We start from the raw sequence: 25,383 nt of genomic DNA on the forward strand, positions 1-25,383 counted from the left end.
ATTCCCAGCAGCTGGAGCAGAGTGACGCACCTGATCCCTGTTGGAGCAGCAGCTGCAAGCTGGGCACTGTGGGGCACTGGCAGGCAAGATGCAGCCACCATAGATGTAGCTCTCCGTCACTGCAGGTGCCCTGCCACTCCCAGGATCTGCTGCCCCAGACTCTGCTGGCTTTTCACCCGCTTTGTTTAAAGGGGGTTATATCACTGGCTATAGTTAAAGTCATGCAGGATTCAAAATAGAAGCTGCCCTTTGTATTTACTGACAAACTCTCTCTGAACTACAACATTTTCAGCATAGTAAGATCTGCCACCAAACTAAACACAGCTCAGAGTAAAAACTTACAAATTCCAACTCCTATGACATTTGCATATCTGAACAGAAACATTAATTAAAATAGACTTATAAATAAATAACAAGCAGTCACTAAATCCCAAGTCTTTTACTAGATCATTTGTTTATTGAAAGCTTGATGTGGAGGAACCATATCAGGTACACCAATGCCCTCAGATTTTGCTTCTTGTATAAAACAAAAAGCTCAGCTGCAGATACGCACTAACTATAGACAGATTCTGACTCTTACTAATACATACAAAGGTCACAGTCAAAGGGCAGTTATACTGTTCCAAGTGATACTTCTTCATTCTGTAACTACATATTTTTAAAAAAATAATACCACTTTTAAAGTGCAATTAGAAAACTTTAATACCAGATCCCTACATCTTTGAATACCAGGAAATTTGAATGTGTTCGATAAATCTCAATTCTAGCCCTTATTTTAAACATCAGCTGCACATTCCAGCGCTGTAACTTTTTCACAGAAAATGCTGCAGTTATGACACAAATCACAACAGAAGCAGAATCCAGATCATCACACATGCTAATATACTATATATTAGGACAAGGGGCAATGGCCTTAAACTGAAAGAGGGTAGATTTAGGTTGGACATAAGGAAGATATTTTTTATGATGAGAGTGGCGAGACAACTGGAAGTTGTGGCTGCCCCATCATTGAAAGCATTCAAGGTTGAGTTGGATGGGGCTTTGAGCAACCCAATCTAATGAAAGATGTCCCTGTCCACAGCAGGGGTGTGTGGATGAAGTGATCTTTAAAGGTCCCTTCCAACCCACACCATTCTAAGACTCTATACAGACATCGCGACAGTCTCCGTAGGATCCAAAGGCTACATCACCCCAAGCACCTTCCAACTATAAAAACTGCACCTATTTGTGAGTACGACTTTTTAACTCTACCAGCAAAGTCCCAGCTGACTTGGTGTATCACAGCTTAGTCTATTCATCTCCAGATAACAGAGACCTCATATTGCAAAACAGGCCATCAGTCAACTTCTCACAGATCGACCCTAAGAATGACCCTGCACCTGAGATAAGCCACGTCATATGCTCACACAGGAATACGCTATTGTAATTAATAGGTGTCACAGAAGTATTATTTCTTCCACATTTTTTCATGTATGGGTTATAACTGCATGGTTCTGCATAATCACTGAGCCCACAGGTAGCCTCTTGGTCATCGTAAACACGGGGAAAGCCACGTCTCTCTCATGGAGAAAGCAGGGCTTAAGGATATACATTTGGGCCTTTTAGGTTAAGCAGAATCCATAGAGTTACCTGGATTTCTTCTCCAGGTACAGATATATAAAGGCAATTCATAGCTGATTCTGGAATTTTAATTATGTATTTTCTGATTTGGTGAAATTCTGATTTTTTGTTTTTTAAATAATTATTTTTATCCTTTAGTCAGGTTTCCTGACTCTTAAATGTATCTTACATTAAAATCAGAATGTCCTAAGTCTTATACCTTAATTCTACCTTAAGAATATTTTCATTTAAATATCTACTAACATATTGACTAGATCTTGATTTTTTGATGTAAAGACAATAAATCCCACAGCACCTGCACATATGGAAACAGCTTGCAGTACAAAGATGAAAGCTATTAGTCAGGTCAGCAACCACTGACTCAAATAAAAGAGATAATAAACAAGAGAGATAATAAAAAGTCAGTCCAAATAGATAGAAGGGGGTACTTTCCTAACAAATAATACTATAAAGTTGATGAATCTGAGTTCGACATGTTGAATTCAACATCAATAATTCAACTCAGCTGACATATGACTTAATAGATCTTTACTCCCCTGTGGAGACTAAGCAATACACATTTGGATTCAAGCAAACTGTTCTATATTTCCAGCCTGGAAGATTTTCTTGGAAAATATATTCCCCTTTTCATCTTATACACACTAGGTAACATAAATAAAGTTGATATTCAGTGGAAGATATTGGACTCTGCTCTTTGCAGTTTTTAAATGAAGATGCAGACTCTCTAGATTAACTGTATTGGATATCTTCTGGCCAAAACTCCTCTTATTTAATCTCTCTCTTCTACGGAATACCCATTCCCCAAGCTTTCCACCGGGAGTTTTCAGCAGGATGAAAAACAAAAGAAAAGTTACACTAATTCCAGGAATATTGAAAAGACTACCCTTATAAAACTAGATGTTACTATTAGAACATGTCCCCGATTTTGACTGAAGGAATAAATTTAACCTCAAAAAAAAAATCACTTGTATTGTCACTCAACATCCCACACCTGTAACTGGTGCTATAATACCCTGACTGTGCAGAAGAAATAAATCATAGTTTACAGTTAATCAGGTACTCTGTGGTTTCAGTGAAGTCTGCTAGCTGTGTTATTGAAATCCACTAACTAAACCTTGCACTCAAGTGTATGTGGCTTTATGATAATGTCAAAAGCCCAGGAGGTACCGAGTGAGTCATAACGTCCCACTGCTTTTTGAATTATTCCAATTTTAAATCCACAGTTGGCAAAGAAACAAAGAACAATATAATAGGCATTTGATGCTGTTCTGTATAGTGAACTTTTTTTTACCCTAGGACAGAACTTGCATTAAGCCAAGGAGTTCAGTGGTACGAAATTCTTATCAGAACATGCGCTTTTATTCCTCATAAATGCTTTTTTGGCTACAAAACAGCTGATCAGACACTCACACTTTTCTCACTTAGAGAGGTATGATACTGCACTTAAGATGCACGTTTTGAAAGAGCACAGCTGCTAAAGAATATGCCTACAGAAGCCTTATAGCACTCAAACTAACCTGAAACCACAAAGTATACAACCGTGTAAATGATAGACACTTCTATCAAACGTGTCCATTAAGGCACTCACTTCTCTCTTTTCACTGTTAGGAGGCATTCCATTCCTTGTGTGTGTATCTAAAGGTTATCCCTGCACTTAAAACATTATCAATCAAATTTTCAAGTCACATAGCTAACAAGTAATGCCTTTTCACTTGACATTCATATCACAATACCTAGAATCATTTCAATACAGTATTTCTAAGCACCCCGATATCGAGGCTGGATACAGAATACTTTAAGTAGTGCCCAATGAACAAAGTTTCTTAAATAGCATTAGATTTCTGTGAGACTAGTGTGCTTAAGTCACTTGGTGGGGGATTTACTTCACTGAAGTTCAGCATTCTGAAAGAGGGGTATCTACTCAGTGGTTGTTATCTAGGATGGCTCTAGAGCCAACAGAAACGGGTCTCCCCAGAGGGTGGCCTGCCCCACCGCTGTAGAAGGACGCAGTGAATTGCTCACAGGAGACACCGCTCCTCTTCCACGGACTGCAGAGGGGTCCTTGAACTTGAGCTAGGCGCAGCTTCAGTTGTGCAAGACAAATCCTACCCTCGCGTGCTTCACGCCCTTCGCCGCCTGATTAGACTGATGGACCGACCCGGTTGGTTTGTTTGCTTTCTGATGATGTGAACTCTGCAGTGGGCTGCGCCTGGTCAAACGTTATTAGAACTGCGGTACAGAGGAGAGGCTGCTCCTTTTAAGATTTCCTCCCTTCTTCTCATGTAATAAGGATTATGGAGCACTCCCGGGTCCTCCAAGGGAAACATGTTTTCTTTAAATACAAGACAGAAGAATTTCCTTTCTCAATTGATATTCATCTATCATTAACTACCTTTATTTCAAGCTTTTTCTTTTTAATCAATTCAGCAGATTGCAGTACTGTGGACCCTTCTGAAAGCGTGAGAATTACCTCATAACAAAGCCCCAATTCAAACCTCTGCAGCATATATTAAAAATAGTAAATGAATGCATCAAAAGTTCTGTAGAAGGCCTAGGGTTTGCTCTGTGAATTGATTTTTTGGCAATTGAAAAAATAAATACATATGCTCACTATTATATATAGTTTTTATATAGGTGCATATAGCAACAAATGGAACATTTCATAAATATCCTGCTAGAAAATTAAAAGATATGAGCAGTTAACAAGGGAAGCCAGAAAAACTGTCAGCAAATGCCCTTCTGTGAGCAGCAAGGTAAATCAATGAATTCTAAAGCAAAAACTTTATCAATGTTTGTCTTTTATCTGAATTGGAAACTTTCACATAAAAAAAAAGTGTCATTTAGATCAGGGATTTACTAAAAGTAGAGCTGTCTTGTGCCAGACATACATGCAGAGAGAGGGGCGGGGGTGCTTTGTTTGGCCAGATCCATTGCTGGTGAAAATGAACACAATCCCATTGACTTCCAGTCGAGCCGTGCTCATTTATTACGCCAGCTGAGATCCTGGCCCTGCAGCAACACTGCAGACTTCTGCTGAACTGGCCAGGGCAGGAAGCTTTGCTTTCAGAGTTACATAGAGTTTTGATTTTCTATTCTTAGAGGCAGTGGTCATCTGCAACTCCAGCTGAAGTCAAAGTCAGCAACTCTGGAAACAGCAGACTTTTACTGCAGCGCGTAAGGGACCTGCGCAGCCCAGTTATGGCACAGCTAACATCAGAGAGGCAGAGGGAGCATCCCCACGCCCAATTTGTTGGACTATGGTCAGAGGACTGAGTCTGCTCTTGCATAGTCTTGTGTGTGCATAACAGGGCCGTGGAAGGGTAGTTTGTCCTAATGCTCCCACCCCAGCGTGTATTCGCAAGCCCATCTATTCCAATCAAATCCCCAGAAGTTATTTTCTTCGGTTTCTCATTAGTTTATTCCTCCATAATTGTCACAACAGTCCTTAACTCCAGTTTTCTAAACTTTACCTGATTTTTATATAATATTCAAGTGAAAGGTGGTGTAGAATTACAGGCATTCTAAACAGAGTATGTTTAAAAAAAAAAAAAATTCCAGCAAAGAACATTGTTGTTGTTTTGAAATCTGAGGAGTGTATTTTAGCATATAGTATAACATACCTCCTTGGAAGTCATCGCTCAGCTGCTGACCCCGCTTCATAGTCTGGAGTAAAAAGTAGAGACTTAAACAGCAATCTGCCTTTTAACTCCCAGTGCCAAGAAATGAACCGGTTGAGGCAAAGGAGACCAGACAGTGCTCTTGGATCGGCACGGAACATTTGTGCCGAGAACTGGTGGCTTTTCTGATTTCACAGATTCTGCTGGGCTACACACTTCAACAACATACATAACCGAGGTCAGCCTCGACTTCAAATCCCCAGCGAGGGTAGGACTCCAGAGCTCCCCAGCGAGCACACAGCGGCTTTTCTCCTTTTTGCCTATCATCGTAAATACCAGCCAACAAACCTCATATTCTTTAATGCTTTCTTCTGCCTGCCTCTCACCCCTCCTCCCTCAGATGAGTTTGGCAGCATAAAGTGAGACTTGTAGCCAGGCTTCGGGCTTAACTAGATTGCTGCAGCAGAATGGGAAATACGCAGATGAAAGAAAGTCATAACAGGAAGTAATTTCCCTTTACTAGGGCACGAGCCTTCATGCTGCTGACCGGGCTGGCTAGCTCCCATCTCCAGGCTATTAAAAAGCTCAAGTCCCAAAGGCAATAATTTGAATCAACTGGGAAGGTTCCCAGATAGACCGGTTTTCATCTCTAAGGGGGAAAACTTTCATTTGTCTTATTTTGTTCCCCTAATGCCCTCATGAGAAAGTCCGCTATAAATATTTATCTGTTGAGAACTAACAAATTCAACTTCTTCAAAACCCATTTTCCTTTAAAATGGAGGAAAGGCAACCCCTACTAATCTAGTTCAATCTGTCTTGTGTGTGAGCTAAACCTGCACACCGAGGACTCAAAGTCCAAGGTGGGACATCAGCATGTAGTTAGTGGCCCTTCCCAGTCTAGAAAGTAACAACAAAATCTCCAGTGAAATCTTTTCCACAACTTCCCAGTCCCAGAGAGTCGTGAAATTGTAACTAACTAGATTATCATTATCCTTTAAAATATATTACTGCTTTTAAAACAACCTCTTGGAACTGAGGCAAGTACACCTCTCTGGTCTGTTTTATCAGCAACCTGATAGCCATTGGCACAGTACAGGCTTAAAGCACGTAAGTAAAAGAAAACAAAACTTATGTGCCTCTAGTTTAGGAAACTAAACCCTGTCTTCTGTTTAACTCCTGTAGAATGACATTTTTCTGAAATTAATGACTTCTCACTGAATGTGTTAGTTCTCGTTAAATTTCATTTTCTGATTATAAATGTCCTGAAAATAGGCTTTTTACTGCTTCAGGAAGAAGAAGAAAAAAAATCAGCTGCAAGTCTGACTTCTTAGGACTCCCATAAACTGCTGTGCATGCCAAAACTGAATATACATTTCATTTCATGCTTCATTTTCACATCCTAGTAATTGCACAGCATAGGGAAGCGCAGCACTGTTGTGCATGACCAGGGTCATGTGATAACCCTTCTCAGCTCAGGTTAAAAATCAGAGTTTATTAGCTGGGAGCAATCGGGCTGAGCTCACCTATGGTGTGTCTAATGCACACCGAAGAGTGCACAGCTCAAGCACCATAAACACTGGATCCAATTCTATTTGCCACAAAAGACATTTAAAGTGTAATCTCTTCAGAGGCCATTCTACTTTCATGCCACATAAAGCTTTTTTCCTCTCTGTAGTTTTAAAAATGAGATTTCTGTTTAGGATTAAATATCTCAGGTCATTGCAGAGCTCAGTGAGAAAGTCAGTGCTGCCTCTGCTGTCAGAACAGCTAAGTGTTCGCAGTCACGGCCAGCACTGCTGGGTGCACCGAGGCTGAAGAGTGGCTCTCCTTTAATAAAGGTAAACCAGTAAATTTTAAACACTATGGATCCATGGTCTAATTTTAAAGGATATAGATCCGATTCTAAAAGTAACTGAGGAAAGCAAAGCTAGGGTTAGGGTCTTAAATTTGTGACACAGAAGTCTGTACTTCCATGGGAAAATTTGCAAATTTTTTTGCAAATAATTGCAAGCCAAAAGAACCCCTGTTGCTTTAAACAACGTGCTATGGGTCTGTGCTTCACGAATAAGAAAATTCTCAGCCAAGTTCAGCACTGAAACTCCATACTCCCCAACACCCATGTGGTTACAAAACAGATATAATATTCAAATGAATTACTAAAAATAAAAGTTGTTTGATGCAAACAGATCAAGCACAAAAAGGTAAGGGGAAAAACATAATGAGAGGATCCCAGGGAAGGAAAGTTCTGCAGAAGACGAGGAGAGTCTGAATAGCCTCAGACTAAACTCAGCTAAAGACATCTGTCAGGAGCAGGTAGTATGGCCTCTGGGAACCATATAACTTAATTTAAAAACTTACACAAAGGGTTATAAGCAAGTCTCTAAAGAGATAAATTCACAAGTGAGATAGAAAGTAGCATAGGCCAGCACCTCTGCAGGTGTAAAGAACCATTACTCTTCAGTACAAGTAGTGAGGGCATGTTTTATAAGAGCATATTATGTCTTTGTCCCAAAGGACTTTCAGGCCTTGCCCACACTTTAATATTAAAATATGTCAAGTATTCTAGTCCATGGGCACACTTTTAGGGATACAGTTTTAGTAGTGTATCTTCTTTTAATACAAAAAGGGAGTAACTGATTTAAGGAGTCTATATGGCTAACCACTTTCATGGCAAGGACTCCACTGGCATCCCAGTATCAGTATATAAGAAAGAACGAAGGAAAGGAAATTAACTTCAACTGGCAGAGATGCCTCAATACGACAGCAATCCTCAGACAAAACAAAATGCCTAAGTAGAAGAATGATTGCTGGAAACAGCGGAGTATCAAAACAAATATTTCACGTTTCTCATTTCAACCATAAATAGTATTTTCTTATCATTTTCAGCTACCCCTACTCTGTCATTAGTCATTCCTTGAATGCTAACTCTCACTGTTCCCTTGGGAATTTGGACCAAATAAGGAATGAACACACCATGGACAAGAATACACCCAACTAAAATCTTTAAAAAGCCTGCTCACTGAGTACAAAATACCAAAGGAATATTGAAGATACATAGGTGGCATCAGCTGATTTTTTTTTTTTAAAGAATGGCAAGTCCAAAAGCCTGCTCTACGGTGGTGCAAGACCCCGTAGATCTTTTGTGCTTCAGGAAGAGGAAAGAACAAAGGTGCATCAAATAAAACTGTAGCTGATGACTCTTAAATAATAGTGATCATTAGTAAGAAGCTCACTGCCTTACTTGAATGCAGTCTGACAGTGACAAAACAATTAAAAGAGCAAGTAAACATATTCCTCATCACACTACAGAACAGTAAAAGCCTGCCATTACCTTCTGCCATTGATGGACTTTACATCAGCCCTGAAGTATCTGAGTCATGTGGACATGATGCCCATTTCCTACAACTTACACATATTTTTCAAGATTTAAAGCACTGTAGTCTCAAAACCTGAACTCAGTGTGTAATGGTTTTAACATATATTTTACATCTTAATTTGCCATAATAATGTGGCTATAAGCTGCTGTCATTTGCTCCCTTTTTCTGACCTTGGAAATAAAATGTTTAATCTCCAGGGGATTTTCCTGGCGAGATATTTTAAAATCAGTGCATATACACATACTTCTCTATATGTTTTTTCAATTTTCCTAAAATATTCTCATATGTGCAGACATGATGACTAGACATGTTTCAGTGGTGCTTGAAACTTGATACAAGGGGGTAATTTAACCATGTAATTGAACAATATTGCAGAAACACGGAGTTTCGTAGCAACAAAAGGCCTTGGACATCAAGATGGCAGCCAGCAGCTAACATTGCAGTTGCCTGACCTAACTTGAAATGACCCTGAAGCATGCCCTTCCTCTCACGGCAGGGCTGCTCTAAGATACATGGCTACTGGTCTGACCTTGAAGGGCTTTTCTTACACGCGCATGCCTTACTCATGTATGGGGGTCACAAAATGTCATATGAGAAAGGACATTGGGGTTCCTTTTGGGGTATTTTTTTATATTTTGCAGAAGTAAGAATAATCTTTGATTTGAGAAATTTAAGACTCCTGTCCCCTCAAGTTTATCCCCATAGAAAATAAAAATCTTCTTAACACAAAGGTAGCTGAGCGGAGGTTAGCTCGTCAATGCAGAATTCCCCCTTGTTAGGGCATTTCTGGAGGACTGGGCCAGGGGAAAGGTGGCACAAGTCCCATGAGCCTGGAGACCAGTGCTGCTCTGTGCTACCAGCTCTGGTGCCAGAGACTCCCATGCCTGAGGAAATAGGACAGAGCAAGATCATCTCCTCCCCTCTTTCCTTGGTTTCCTCATTTTTATTTATGTCTGGCTGCAGTATTTGGGAGGAGGGAGAACGTGGGATTTTTAGTCCACGTTCGTTTCTGCTGAAGCAAGTCGGTCAGCTGAGCAGTTATCCCAGAGGATAAATGTCCCCTTTATTAGTGCAGAGGGGAGGTGACATCTGAGATGAAAAGCTTCTTACCAGCCTCAGACAAAAGCGATCTCTTCCCAAGGGGGAAGAGTAAAGCATGGAAGAAGCTACCAACTCACAAGGCTGCAGTACTCTGTGTCATTTCTGTGTTAATCCCTGTCTTGAACAAAGCCTCCTGCCACAGCCTGGAGATAAGAGTATTCAATCTAGACCCAGAGCTCTAAGCAAGACGTGACACAGCCCTGTGTGACTCTTTGAATAAAAGCAAAGGGGACTTGGTGTGTATGTGACATCCTGGAGACTTGGGTCCTCCTGTTTACACTTCCCACTGAGTCCCAGCTTTGATGTCTGACCCAGACAAGTCCTTTAACCAGGGACAACAGCACTTCCCACTGAGAATAAACATCCAAGCCCATTGACATTCAGACGGTGCGATGCCACGGTCCAGAAGGATATGGTCAGGGTCGACACGTGCCCCTGGAAGGGTGCTAAGAGCTGTTAACTGCTGCACTATAGCAGTTTCCACAAGCCCGCCTGGCTCAAGGCACAGAGGGCACTGAGAAAATTCCTTACACCCTTGCTATGCTCAGAGCTTCCTTCAGTTAAACAACATCGGTCCCTATTCCCAGTTACATCATGACTTCATTTTTCCATCTGAAGTAGCTAACTGTTGCTTCAAGAAAAATGTCCAAAATTGCCTGTTTTCTGAATGAAAACTTAAGACTTGGGCAGAGAAACAAAACCCTTCTAATACAAGGATGATGGTTTACTGGTATTTCACTAAAATAGCAACAGCTATTTGTGGGGAGTATGTCTATAACAAGTATGTTGGTATAAAAACGCTGCCTTGCAAACACCATTCTTTTCAACGTTGCCTTTACAGCGTTGGAGGCACTGGCTGCTTTCACAGCCAAGTTTGCCACCGCTATGGAAAACAGGCTGCACATGCAAACCAGCTGAAGTCATCCAGACTGAAAAGGGCTAGGGCTGCTGCTGCTACCACTGTTAAAATGTTATTTAGAAACCATCTTCTCAGAGAGCTGTATAAGGAATCAAAAATCCAGGGTAGGGATGCAGGCTTGATGATTTCCATTTTTTAGCAATGACTAACACAAAAAAGCTCTTATCTCAAAATAAAACATTTCTGCCCCTTACAAAGGCAGGCAGGGCAGAATGGCCTTATATAGCTGGCCTAGTAATGTCCTCTTCACCACCGTGTCTGAAGACCTTCTTGCATTGTACTCTCATAACCTCAACCAATGTGGATGGAGAACTATACCAAAGCCTTCCTCTTACTCAGCTGGAAGGCAGAGGAATGTCCCTCTTGATTTCATCAGAAGAGTTGTGTGAGAACAGCGCAGAGACAGGGCCACAATCAAAAAAGGAAATGAGAAGTAAAACACTTTAACACTCAATAAGCCGGGCCAGAAATAATTTTCTAATTAATCTAACAGAGGTAAGTGACATGCAAAAAATACAAACTTTTCAGTTTTCCCAAACTGCCTAAGGGAACATAGCAGCATCTTTTAGATGCCATTTCTTCTACAGATTTGTCCCTTATGTGCAGCTGTTTGCTGTCTAATAGGGGTTGAGTTCATAACTACAGTTTTGTTCTAGGGAAGACCCTGGGTCTCCCTATGATATACAGGTGTCTACTTGCATGAGTTGAAGGAATCCAATAATCCAAGAATATAGGACGGTTTCTGTTATCAGAGTAAGATAGTAAAATTAGTAAGAGTAAAAAGGAGTATTTCTATTTCTTTAAGATGCTTCACAGCATTAACTGCTTCAGATAAAAGGACAGAGTCAGCTCAGTTAAGTTTTTGCATCTCTGATCCTCAAAAAAACACCGTTTTTCAACAGCACAACCTAAGTTTTACCTTAACTAGCACAATATGCCTGTCAATGCTTATACCAACTCTAAAGAGAAATTCTCCAAAGTCCATTTCTAAATGCTTTTTGCTAGTTGTTTGATCTACACTGCACCACACCGCATACTTCATGACAAGAGACCTTTTGAAAATGTTACTACTTCAGGCAATCAAACAAGCCCTACACTGCAGCAAAGTTTTCTTTATAGTTTTTTCCCCACATGATTTTCTGTACAAGGTAAACACAGGTTATGGCAGCACCAGACCTGCACTGTTTCTCTACTCCAGTTGTATATGACAGCATTTCATTGTATCATAACATAATTCCAGATCAGCTTCATATGGTTTTCTGAATTCAAAACCAGCATTCAAGTATAGCTGACCTCAGATTTACACAAACCTGAAGAACTTTGACTACAAGTTTCTGGAGTGTTTAAAGATCCCATCACTCACCTCTCCTCTCCTTTTTTGGTATGTCCCCTACAAAGTCCAGTGAGAAAAGATTACTTTCACTTGGAACACAGGAATTCCTAAAGAATCCTGCAGCATCTCAGGGCTTCAGTTTTGGAGAGAGCTCATTTCTCATTTACTATCAGAGGAAAACATCGGGTACAGGCAAAAAAAGGCCCTAGCTGAAGTTTTTATATCCTGATATATGACCTCAGGTGTGACAGTGAGGTAGAAAGCACATTTGAACGTCTTTATACTTTATAGATCCCTGTCAAAAATCCTGACACAGAAGTTCAGGAAAACAATAAGAAGTTCCGAGTAAATCTCTTTTAGGTATTAGCATCTGTTTGATACTTTACACATCTTTCTGCAGAAGCAAAATTGCTTACCTTTAAGAAAATGAACCTTCTCAAAATCTTGAAAATTAAGTAACCCCAATATAAATGCAAGCCTTGAAGGATCAATAGCTGCCCATTGAATAAAAAATATGCTATGACAGGAGTGGTGGAGTAGTATGTCGGCTGATACAAGGTGGCACGAAGAATCCTAAAAAACAAAGGTCATTGTTAAGGTGCAAGAATCCTTCCCTATGCTTAATTTCACATTCCAAACCAATTAACTATTTCCACAAGATATTAAAAAGCTCTGCAAAGATGACAGATTAATTATCAAGCCCTGTCTTAACTAGATTATGCATGTCCATTGAAATATAGACTTCAGAAGATGAGAAATTTGAGTCTTGCATGAAAGTATTCTAAATACGGTTAGAAAAAAAATCCCTTTTTTTAATCTTGAGCTTTGTGTGGTCTAGATACTATGCAACTCAGAGCTTATCTATGCCTTTTTTTTTAATGCAAATTCTTTCTAATCTGAAATCCATACTCCAGAGAAAATCCTACAGGCTTTGCAACAGAGCTTTTTGTTAATTAACATATGTTTTGTCCATCTTCAGACTTCACTACTTTTCTATATTATTTGGGGCTTTTTGAGTCCCTTTAATCTCATCGCATTTTGTTTCCAAGCTCAAGAACAAGAAACTCAGTGAAGAAAAATGACTCAAGATCACTTCTATAGTTAATAAAAAAATAACAAGAAAATAAAAGACATCAGCATTTCTGAAAGAAAATACTATAGGAAATTAAAACCTTGTGTTGATCAAGGATCTTAACTATTAATTTAACCAGCTTGAGTCTCTAAGGGTTTGTCCACATGCAGGGAGGGGCATGAAGGCAAAGTAGAGCAAGTCAACGAAACCATGAATGTGAAACACATTAAACACTTTTAAAGAGCTAAACATATTAAGCATTAAGCACACTAAGCACCCGTGCAGATACTCCAAAGCAGACTAAGTCACAGCACTCCAAAGTCATCTGAGTATTTAACAAGTTATGATTTATTTGCGTTGACTTCATAAAATGATTGGTTCACCTTAACTTTTCTGAATGCTCCTCATGTAAGTGAGGTGAGGTACTGCCTAAGAACTAGGTAGCAAAAAGAAGGCACTACAAAAAGTTAACTACAATCATGTAGGAATTACACTGTACTCTGACTTTACCGCTACAGCAGGAGGGATGGAATGAAAGGGAAAATTATTTCTCCTAGTTAAGTAGCTCAATCCCCTCAAAAATACAGGAGTTCATAGCATTTAACTACAATTTATGAAAATAAGTTAAATAATACATAAAAGCCTGTATTTAGGTTAGGATATTTTCAAGAGGCTCATTTAAAAACTCTTTTTACTTCGATTAAAAACTGTCTTTTAAAAACTACAGTTTTTGTCAACTCTTCTCGCTGGCCTTCAGTAGCCAACAATAATGGAAGTTCTGCTTTTCCTCTTCAAAGTACAATACATTCCTCTCCTTTTCGCATCAAAACCAATACTTAACCTCTCAATGGAAATGGGAATGAAATAAAAGCCTGTGACTACATTAAATATTGCTTACCAGAAGGGGAACAGGATGATTCTCGTGATGAAGAATGCGATAGAAAAGATGATAAAGAGCATATTGCATGTTTTCTCCCAGTGAGCGTAATTAAACATTTTGGCTGCCTGCATCGAGTAAAAACCATCAAACATATTACAAATATTCTGTGAAATAAGTTCCTTTCTGCATTTTCATAAACAAGGAGTCATCTTCCATCTAAGCAGGAAGAAAATTTCCTCCCTGTTTGACATGTAGAGCAATCATTTTACTGATACCTAATAAAACAGTATCAAAACAGATTCTTTGTTTATATTCCTCCTTTCATCTTGAGGGAAAGGACTCTGTATCAAAGGCCTAGAGAGCAGCCCTCCAATCAGAATATAAAAGTGTCATGAAAACATAAAGTGCTCTTAAAAACAGAGGTAATCCCTCATTCCTGTACCAGATTCAAAGTGGGCTGAATCAAAGGGAAGCTGCTGGCCAGATCTGCATGCTCAGGAACGGCAGTGACCCCTTATACGCAAGCGTTCAGGTGCACGCACATTACTGACCCTTCCCTGTGCTTAATGCAGCTTTTGTTTTCTCCTTTTTGAGAGCTGGAGATCCCAGCGTTGGTCTCTATCGCGCTAATAAATATTATAATTGCTGCTTCTCCCCTAGCTGAACTGTACAGCTCTCCATGCTTCATTCAGGAAACGCCCTGGGCACTGCTGAATGAAACAGCTGTTATCAAGTGTGAGCAAAGCTTCAGGTGCCAAGCCTAAGTTTTAAACAGCAGTTTGATGAACTTCGGAGTGGCAGGGCTCAATTAAGTGATTCTGGTACCCAATTTCAATTTCCACCTGAGTCCTGTCCTACCAGTTCTCAGCTCAACTGTTTGTAAGGCCACATGGTTAACTAGACCACAAAGCAATTCAGGATTAAAAATAACCCAGCAAAAACCTGTATGTATGTGTTTAATCTGGACCAGTCCCAACTGCATGACCCCACAATTAGTTATTCCAATACAACAGATAGGAGTATCAAGAGCAGAAATGAACAGTGACAGACAACAGCCAACCAGGGCTGCCTACACTGGCACTGCCACCAAAAGAGCTGACGAAACTATGCTCTCATCTCGCTGTTGTGTAACTGGGATAACTCTACTGAAGGAAGTACAGCGTGCATTTGTCTTCCAAGAAACCCAGCAGCAAGTTTCTAAGATCACAGCGCTGTGTGCAGAATAGGACACTTCTTAATCTTAAATATTTCTAAACATTAATATTCAGTTCAGGGAATAGACTTCCCCTTCCATCCAGGGGATGAAACTTTTCTTCTGCCACCAGATACCTGTGAAATCTTGTTCAGGGACAGCTTGAGTCTTCCAGCCAGAAGCGTATAGTGTAGATTACCCCTTGGGTCAACACAGGGGTGTGAATGCTGACAAAATCAAGCCAGTTTGGCGAAGTAGCCAAAATTTTGGCTGCTAAATTTCCTTGAGAATTGGTATCATGACAAGCTGTTCACAGGCTAGCCAACTTGGTCTAATTTTAACAGTGAAACAAGAATAATCCAGGGATACAGCTGCATTTCCAGTCCCCGCTCTGTACTGAAGAACTTCTGTTCTTTTCTCATAATGGACTCTGCAACAGAGTATCATCTTAAATTATCTAGAAGCTCTTTTTTATCTTAGAATATATGAATCTGTGAAGCCATGTCTCCGTGGGGATAGGAAGGGTTCGTATGAAACTTGTGGCAAAAAGATTAAAACGTCACTGAACATAACTTGGGCAAAAACCAAAAAACCCAAAACAAAGAAAGATGGAGGGCAGGGTTACCTCGAGCCAGAAATCTGCAGTATCATGCACAAACATCACCAGTGTTCCAAGACGCACGTAATTGCCACACCAAGAGCCGCTCATCAACCCAATGGCTGCCAAGTGATGAACAACATGAGCCAGAAAATCCTGTGAAGGAGAGAAGAAAAAAAAAAAGTAGAGCCAAGCAAGTACAGACCTTGAAGGTCTCTGTACGGATGAAGTGACAAGCAAGACTTGTCGCGCAGAGAGATGCCCTGGCAGCCAGGAGAGCATGGATGTGTGCAGGTGTGCCAGGGATAGACTGATGCTGCCCTCATGTGGCTGCACCAAACCCAGTATGAGGACCGTGCTCTTGCTTATGAAGGTTTTTTTTTTTTGCTCCCCTCATGGAAACAGAGGTTCTAGCTACAAACAAGCATGACCACTTGCCTTCCTTTTGTTGTCAATCCCGAGTGTAAATAAGAGAGACCAGTAAAAACTAATCTCAGCCATGTAGTACCAATATTGGGATGGCAGCAGAGTCTGTAATGAAGAAAAATACAGTTAACACTGAGAATAGCAAGAAGTGAATGCCAAGTGAAATTACTTCTTTTTTCCTTTCCTTGCTTCTTTTGTTCCTCTGCTGAGTCTTGCTTAAAAAATTAAACTAAACTAAATCCCTGTTCTGGGCTTCATTAAGAAGGATGTTCTGGGAGCCAAATACTTTAACCTTTACTCAGACCAAACTCTCAGTTTCTGCAGTTCCTCCCCCACCTCTCAATTTTCACATGCTTTTTTCTATGTTTTTGTCAGAGAACTACACGCAGACTGCTTCTGCATTTAATTACAAACAACTGCAAATAAACTAAGCCCTCCATTTTGGTGAACAATTAACATTTTAAACCTTCACACATCCCATGACTAAAACGTCAGCTATTTATGCTAAAATCCTATGCATCTGCTTAGGGCTAGATGCTGAGCTTGGCTGCTCCCTTGGTTCAATACGATTCCCAGGTGGCAGGAAGTAGGCTTGGTTAGCAGGTCCCACAAGTAAGAGAGGCTAGGAAAACTCAGCTAGGAGACAGGATTCTTTTTATTTTTGGTCCCTGAGTAGGACAGGAATAAGAAGGCAGTGTGACGGGCCACAGATTTATAAAAATAGGAGGGAGGGGGCACATAAGAACCTCTGGCAGGTGGGCAAGAAGGCAATTTGCTTGGAATCATCTGTTACGGGACTGTTAGTAAAATATTTAAGAAGAAACGAGAGCCTTGTGACCCTTGGGAACAACCAGAGTATTGAGCAAAGATCCCCAGAGCAGGGACTCACATTATGCCAAACCAAATCACTCAGCATAATCCTCTGCATAACGCTATTCTGCAGTGCCTTGAAGCATCTGCAGGACTGGTGCAAGCTTAGGAGTTCTGCACCAAAACCCGTAAGACAGATACCATCTACTGTGTGCAACTGGTAACCTGGGACAGGAGGAAGTAATAGTGGTCTGGCTGGAGGGCTGAGTTGCAGCACAGGCAGATCATGCAGAAGTCCTGCAACAGTCAGCAGGAGGTACCAAAGAAGGGCAAAAGGCTTTGGTGCCGCACCTCTCCACGTGGTGCCCCTTGGGAGGGAGAAGCGCTTCTGCGGATTAGCCCTTCCAATGGGGAAATACTTGGAATGCCTCGAGGCCAATAGCCCGATGCCAAAAAGCTCACCTGAAATGGATAGCCAACCCACGTCTGCCATATGTCGTAAAACCATGGTTTCTGGGAAAGACAGATCATTCAGAGCTTGATCAGTTGAGCAACAATCATCTTAACTCAAAATCTTCAATACTTAAAATTTCTCTAAGTGGAGCAGGCTAGGAAGCTATAGTCTTGATAACTGCTCTCCACCAATTTCTAAAGGGATCTTACATCTCAGAGTTACTATATTGGTCCCAGCTTTCTGGCTTCTTTTCAGGACACCTGAAACATTCCAGTTCGTCATTTCATCATCCAAAGCAGTGGGTGTGTGTTTTATTACTGCAATTACTCAAGATATGTTGCCACAGTGATTAGATTTTGCTGTGTTTACCAGCCACACACATCACTGGTTCATGATGATAAACAGTGTTTGCGGAGAAGAGCCAGATGAATGTAGACACGCTGAGAACAGTTCTGTTGCTCAGGAGAAGCATTAATGACACCCCAGGCAGTGCTCACATAGTTAGAAGCAGCACTCTCTCTGTTATTCCCAACTTCTGACTCAGCAGCAACACCTCAATAAATAGCTGTGAAATACACCATTGTTGCGACCCCCAAAAGTGCTGCCAGAAAAGGTTTATGGCCTCCTTTGAGAAAACATGGCCATGTGATGCATTTGTAGGTGTTAACAAGGCGTGTTGTAAAACTATCTGTGTGACTTCTTAAAACTTTCCTTAAAAATACTGATTACTCATAAGTTACCTTATCATAGAAGTTCAAAAGTTAATTCAAAAATTAAGTAAAACCTCAGTGCATATTGCAGCCTATCATCTCAATTACATACATACAAAGATCTGAACCCAAAGAGCCACTGAAGCCAGTGAGTCTTTCAATGGGTTTCAGAAAGATCTAGAATTCAGTTCTTTTGTTAAGGAAAAAAAAAAAGTCAATCCTTCAAAAAATTAACTTACATCATACAGAAATATAAATCCAGCAATGGAGGATATAAGATAGAATGAAAATCGCCAACTGCAAAATTAAAATGAAAAAATAAGAACAAAGCATTATATTTTGATAGAGATCATCTTGAGACAGAATTACTGCAAATCTTGTATATCACAGACAACTTTCACATAAATGTGTCCTCACATGCCTGTTAATTGTCACATATTAACTATATCTGAACTATTAATATTTAAATACTTAAGCTTTGACTAATTGCTAAAGTAGTAAATTATTTTAAGTTCTGACAATACAGATACCTTGATTGTGATTACAGCAGTAATTTTCCAGCCAGGCATGAGCTGATCAAGAGAATGGTCACAGCAAATGTAATGAATTCCCTAAAACTTAATGTTTGATAACACCAATCTTTCCTGCTGTATCCATCCCTCTAGAACATTCACACTGGACTAAGAACATCTCACAGCTCCCTGACTCAAGAAGGCCCTTCAGCCACGTGGCACATATTTTTCAGTCTGATCAAACACTGTGAACATCAACAGTGACTTGTTTCAATTGCTGGATTAATTTCTTTTGATCTCTCTTAACACCGATTGTTGCAAACAGGGGAGCCCTATGAAACTTTAACAACGACTGGATTACTTTGCGTCTTACTATGGAGGTCTGAATTAAATATAAACCTCAATCTTTGACTAGGTTTGCCAGCATTTAGCCTGATCTAAGCTTTTTGTGGCTTAAAAGGATATTCATCAAGGCAGATAAAACTTTCAGGTTTTCACCAGAGATCTGGTAAGTCAGCAAAGGGAAAAAAGTTCTTGTGTATCCTAGTGAACCGAAACTATGTAGTTGCTTGTATGTCAGAGCAGGATGCTGTGATTTGGAGCCAGGAATCAGTGTTGTAATGACTCTGGAGCCTGCGTGGGAGGTATTGTCCCTGGGACTGGGTGCGGCTGGAGACTCAGACGGAGCGTTCCCACTCCCACCTCTACAGGTGATGGAAAACTTCTTCCTTTCCACTCTTCTCCTGGGCAGGAACAAGGCTGACCTTTCCCAGAGCAGCTCTTCAAGATCAGTAGGAAAACACCATGGGACTTCACATGCTAAGAAAGGTCGTGATCACAGAAACAGGCACATGGCCCCAAAGCTGGTGAGAACATTTTATAGAACAAGAGGTATCCCAAAGGAGAGCAGCAAACAGCCTCCCAGAAAACCTGAATTTGCTAAAAAGGAGAAAGCCTCAAGAAGGACACTGCACTAATGGATTGAGAGATGTTTAAAAATGAGATCGTGGTCTTTGGCAAACACTAATGAAGTGCCTTACTAGTGAAGATGATGCGAACCTGTCTGGTAAAAGCAGTCCCTCCTTTCTCAGCCCTGCATTGCCTGGAGGCTGATACCCCAGGTGAAAGAATGAGATGTTCAAAGCCAGCATTTTACAAGAAAAACAAACAAACAAGAGATGAGGACATGGAATGGCAGAAGCTAGACAAGATAATATGTCTCACGCCTGCGGATGAAGTCAAGAACACAATTATAAAACTGCCACTCGATGCGCTGGTAATAAACAATCATTTTACTTTTCAACTTTACAGCATCTCTCCTTGCGTGATTTGAAAATAACACTTCAGAACACCCACTGCACAGACAGAAAAATTGAAAGGTAGGCGGTGGAAGTTAGGAGAGCAAATGGAAGAGTGGAACCCACAACTAATACCTGGCTCAAAGTTAACCAAGAGATGCTGTGGGAAAAACAACACTCTGACATGAGATAGACTCTACACAGGGGCTAATTCTGCCCTCATGCCTTCTATTTCAAGGAATGGAGGTGTGAGTAGCCCAGTGGATATAGCGGGATTGATTCTGTGTTAATGGTAAAGTGTAAGCAGTTTTCTGAATCGGATCCCCAGCGCAGAGCACCTAACAAGACTGTGCCACTAGTGCCCAGTCCTACAAGTATGTATTGAACGCACTTGGCAATAAACCCTCAGTGCTTCAGATGAAATCATTATACATGCAAGACTGCCAGAGCACTACCTCATTTTGCATTTAGCCAAGCTTCTTTATGAATTCGGTGAACAAAACCTAAAAGTAAAATTCATCCAAATTCACGAAATTTTAGCCAAGAAGCGCCCTTTAAGCTCTGAACCTGGCCATCAGGGAGAGCATCAAACAACAGCTGTGCCAAGCTTTTTTATGAATTCGGTGAACAAAACCTAAAGTAAAATTCATCGAAATTCACCAAATTTTAGCCAAGAAGCGCCCTTTAAGCTCTGAACCTGGCCATCAGGGAGAGCATCAAACAACAGCTGTGCAGAAGGACTTTCTTATTTAGCTTCAGGAATCTTTTCTCTTCAGTTGAGTCTAACAAACAAGAATTTAGTAGGTGAAGTTAAAGGCTGGCAAGTTTTTTAAGGCAGGGAAGGTTTCATGCAAAGGGCTTTCCAAACCTCAGTGTTGCTTAACTGGGAGCACTAATAGCTTAAGTACGGTTTAGATAGCGGTTTTCTGAATCGGATCCCCAGCGTAGAGCACCTAACAAGACTGTGCCACTAGTGCCCAGTCCTACAAGTATGTATTGAACGCACTTGGCAATAAACCCTCAGTGCTTCAGATGAAACCATTATACATGCAAGACTGCCAGAGCACTACCTCATTTTGCATTTAGCCAAGCTTCTTTATGAATTCGGTGAACAAAACCTAAAAGTAAAATTCATCCAAATTCACGAAATTTTAGCCAAGAAGCGCCCTTTAAGCTCTGAACCTGGCCATCAGGGAGAGCATCAAACAACAGCTGTGCAGAAGGACTTTCTTATTTAGCTTCGGGAATCTTTTCTCTTCAATTGAGTCTAACAAACAAGAATTTAGTAGGTGAAGTTAAAGGCTGGCAAGTCTTTTAAGGCAGGGAAGGTTTCATGCAAAGGGCTTTCCAAACCTCAGTGTTGCTTAACTGGGAGCACTAATAGCTTAAGTACGGTTTAGATCTGGCTCATCAGATTTTCCTTGTGATTCAGAAAAATGATCCTGGAGATTGCAGGCTTTCAAAAATTTCATAATGCTCATAACGCTGACTATTAACGTGGAATAACTCTGTTCCTCATTTGTTGCCTTGAGAATTATATCCAATTAAATTCACTGACAAAGAGCAGAGCAAGGTTCACGAAATTGCACAAGAGAAACCTGTTTGCTTCGTTCTCACTCAAGCTGCCAAGCAAGCTTTAATTTCAGTCTTCGGATGTGTATTACTAGACATATGCATCCATAGCAGGTAGGTCTTTTATCAATAACAGGAAATCTTATTGTCACTTGTAAAACAAAACTGATCCACAAAACAACAGCAGAAATAAACCATGGTTGTTGGTTTGCCAGGACAGTTTACTCAACTCAGGCTTCAGAGCGATACATCTATGTCTATCAACTGGATTTAATGCCCAGAGAACATCAACAACATGATGATATTGATTCACACTGAAAATCATCTTGATAAAGTGTTCAACTTTGAGCTTTGTAGCTGTACTTTTAACCCTCATTCCTTAAGCTAATCTACACTAAAAGACATTAAATATTATAATCATGTGAATTTTTGCTAATGTAATTTGTGCTTGTCAAAAATCCAAATACACAGGACATTAGGAAAGTGTTTCACACGGGTACAGTTAATTTCGGTATCCAAAAGGTACAAGCTACGCAAGTAAAGCCATGCTTATTTGGGGATTTACAGTTTGTATGAGATTTTGGACAACACTGGAATAGTTAAATAGTAAAATGCTTAGGTATGGGGAAATTCGCGCATGTTTGTGACAAATCACACTCTTGAATGCTTTTCTACTTTTCAATCATATGCAGGAAGTTTTAAAACTTTTATGTATTCAATATTATCACTCAAAATTGCTCAGTGGCCCACTCTCATCAGCACCTTTCAGCTCATGTTTTGCATAGTACCCCTCATTCAAGCTGTGACACCTACCATTTAGTTAGAATGCCATGATTCCTGCTCTTGAACTGACTTCTGTACACAAACTAGCATTCCAAGATGACAGTGTGGATACATATAAACAAGAGTGAACAAGCATTTTTGTTCCCCTGTGATTACTGGTAGACAGAAAAATGTTTGTCTATTCTCTGCATGTTTTTGTTAAGCACTATGTGGCAGGAGCATACAAATAAGTCCATTACTACACAATGAGGAAAACTGTAAAATATTTTTGAGGATTTTTTTTCAGGAGAAACTGTTAATGTAATCTTTTAAAGTTACACCATTTGAAGAAATACTACAAGACACTTTCAGTTCATTTGTGTATGCACGAACCAAAACCCTTGTCAGACAGACCCAGCTTTGAAATGAGTTCCCCTGAAAAGGCACCTGAGGACTTCAATAATTTTTTTTTTCAAAACACTAAAATCCATTATAATCAAAAGCACTGTCTTTTCTTACAAAGCTTCCTGGAATTTCCGAAGAACCGTCGGGATCTCAAGGTTTCGCCGTCTCCTAAACCACTTTTCCACCAAACGGACTGTACAGTTGCACTTTTTGGCAAGGCCTTGAATCTCTGACTGCAAAAAACGGAATAGTGTTAGCCACAAGACGTACTCCAATGTCATCTTCATTTATTTCATAGTTCACAGATCAGTTTCACGCTGTTGTAAGGTGGGAGCTAGTAATTTAAAAATATTACTAATATTAACTAACTATCAGGGTTTACCTTGCAGGCATCCAGGTTTAATTTCTGAGTGACACGGAAACCTTGGGTTTTGAGACACTAATTTATATAAATAAAGCAGGCATAAAACATACAGATCCACAAACTGTGCTATTGTCTTTCATGATGGCTTCTGATAGGTTCAAAGATGTGACTTCTACTGCTAAGCAAAAGGCTGGTCCGGAGGGGGAAGTGCCGTGTATCATCACACATGGAGATTGTATCTAATGTCTTACCTAACAATAATTCATTATTGTACTTAAATAAGTCTCACAGGTGAGATGCAGGCCTGCAATTAAGGTGACCTGAGCTCTGTTCTCAAATCCAACATACTTCTGTGGTACAGGGCAAGGCAGTTAATCCTACTGAGCAAAATCCAGACTGCCTTTTGACACCTAAAAATAAATCAGGGCTAGAGCATTGCCTAGCAGTACAGCTAGCCAGTCGAGTGCAAGTTGGGTGTCTCTGCTTTGTGTGTGCTCTGAAGGTGAAGCAGCTCCGCCGTGCAGCCACGCTAGCGTGTGCAAAGCACAAGGCAGTGTGCCTCTTGCATTTCTGGGTGCTCAGTGCCCCACGTGCAGCAGACTGTAGGCTTTCTCCCTCTCCTCCACCCCAAAGTGCAGAAGGCATGGGCTGACCTTCCCTGGGGCTGCTGCAGGAGCAGAGGTAGTGTTTGACTCATCCCTGGGGAAGTTCTTTCCCCACAAGGCTAGTATGCAAATAGTGGGTGGCAGCAGCAAGTCCAGTTCAGTTAGTCTCTTACCCTCAGAGAAAGCTCTGGTATGTCAGCAAAGGCACCTCAGCTGCCACGAGGGCAGGACTGGAAACAGTCTCTGCGTTCAGCCCATCCTGCTGGCTGGAGAGCTCTCTGCTTGCCACGCAGGAATACCAACTTTGTTTTGACAGACAATGGAACCTACATGCCTTCTCAGGCACACTGGTCCCCAAGCTGGACACTAAAGGAGGCAGCCTGAATCTTTCCCATGTAATGAGCATGAAGATGCTGTGCTTCCTTTCAGAGGTTCAAACTGTGCTCATGCAGAAGGAAGGTGTGAAACAGAGAGATCGGGATACTTGCCCGGATAGAGAAGATGTCACACGTGAACACAAATACATACATTTCTGATGGTATCAGGCAAAAGACACAGTAAGACAATAGCAGTGTTAGGGATAGAAAGCAAAGTCCCACATATCAATAATCATCAACATCCTCCATTACTAGAAAGCACATATTCTCAAAAACTGTAGGAACACTGGAATTGTTTGGTATCTGTATAGATAAGTGAACTTTTTGATGCTGCATTCACAGCAATGTACCTGTTTCTCACCAACAATCAAGTTGCCTCCTTTTTTGAGATGGTAAATATTGGCTATTATTTTTTCCTTGTTCAAATTTAAAAACAAACAACAAGGCAATAGAAAGATTGCTTTTCTTTCTCACATAAGCCAGGATTAAGTATGCAGCAACATAACGGATCAAACAGCTTCTATGCCAGCGTTCCAGTATTATTGCTTGCAATAAATATGATACCGCTTTCCAACAACAGATGTCAGCTGATGTTCTCTCCAGGCAGAATGAGTTAAAGATGGAACACTGATCTTCACTGGAAATAACATTAGCAGTCTAACCTAGCACAGCATGCCAGAAAATTAAATATCTTAAACATATTTTCTGTTTTGGATGCCATATACCCTTGTCAGCAGAACAGCAACAAAAACCCAAATAAATTAAGTCATCTGTCAATCAGCTGGAACTCATCCCATGATGTCATTGCAGAGAGCTGACTGAAACAGTAAGACTTGGGATTTTCCAAAACCAAAACTAGTTTAAAAGAATGAGAATCCTTACTTGGGATGGATGTTTTGAGCACTCCCGGAAATAACTCTCTAAAACAGGATTAGGCTGTGGCTTCACACGTCTTACATTCTTTATACCTAAGGCTTTTGCTAGAGGTATAGCAACATATCTGAAAAGACATACCATGAAAAACTTTAAAAATACAACAGTTACAAGGCCTTAGCTATTCTCATGCCGGGATATGAAGGAAATAAATCTGAAACAATTTAATCTGCTTTAGGATATGACAGTGCACTGTGAGAGAAAGGAATCTTCCTCTAGCTAATCCCAAGGGAAAACCATGGCACATTAGCAGTTATGCAAAAAAGGAGACCCAAGGACTCAAGTCTGTGGTCCTGAAATGCTACAAAACCAAAGGAAAGATCCTGATTTTTGTGTCCTTGTCTTTTTCAGCGACAAGTTAAGGGAGAGTGAGACACGAACAAATGCTCTCTCCATGCGAGCTGATTGCTACTGGGATACTTTCTCCTAGCGGCAGACAGTCACTT

At 40.6% G+C, this 25,383-nt stretch overlaps 1 protein-coding gene across 1 annotated transcript in view; it reads right to left on the bottom strand.

The window, feature by feature from the left end:
- Positions 1-25,383, bottom strand: part of CERS3 (ceramide synthase 3) — a 32,245-nt gene that overhangs the window by 5,511 nt on the left and 1,351 nt on the right. The window contains exons 2-9 of the mRNA XM_010283302.1: positions 24,887-25,004; positions 22,773-22,891; positions 18,349-18,406; positions 17,408-17,458; positions 16,148-16,240; positions 15,737-15,865; positions 13,938-14,044; positions 12,384-12,540 (exon numbers count right to left, since the gene is read on the bottom strand). Coding sequence (XP_010281604.1) covers positions 12,384-12,540; positions 13,938-14,044; positions 15,737-15,865; positions 16,148-16,240; positions 17,408-17,458; positions 18,349-18,406; positions 22,773-22,891; positions 24,887-25,004 — 832 coding nt within the window. The remainder of the gene's footprint in view (positions 1-12,383; positions 12,541-13,937; positions 14,045-15,736; positions 15,866-16,147; positions 16,241-17,407; positions 17,459-18,348; positions 18,407-22,772; positions 22,892-24,886; positions 25,005-25,383) is intronic.

The sequence above is a fragment of the Phaethon lepturus genome, unplaced genomic scaffold (genome assembly GCF_000687285.1).
Source record: "Phaethon lepturus isolate BGI_N335 unplaced genomic scaffold, ASM68728v1 scaffold16933, whole genome shotgun sequence".
NCBI classification, from domain to species: domain Eukaryota; kingdom Metazoa; phylum Chordata; class Aves; order Phaethontiformes; family Phaethontidae; genus Phaethon; species Phaethon lepturus.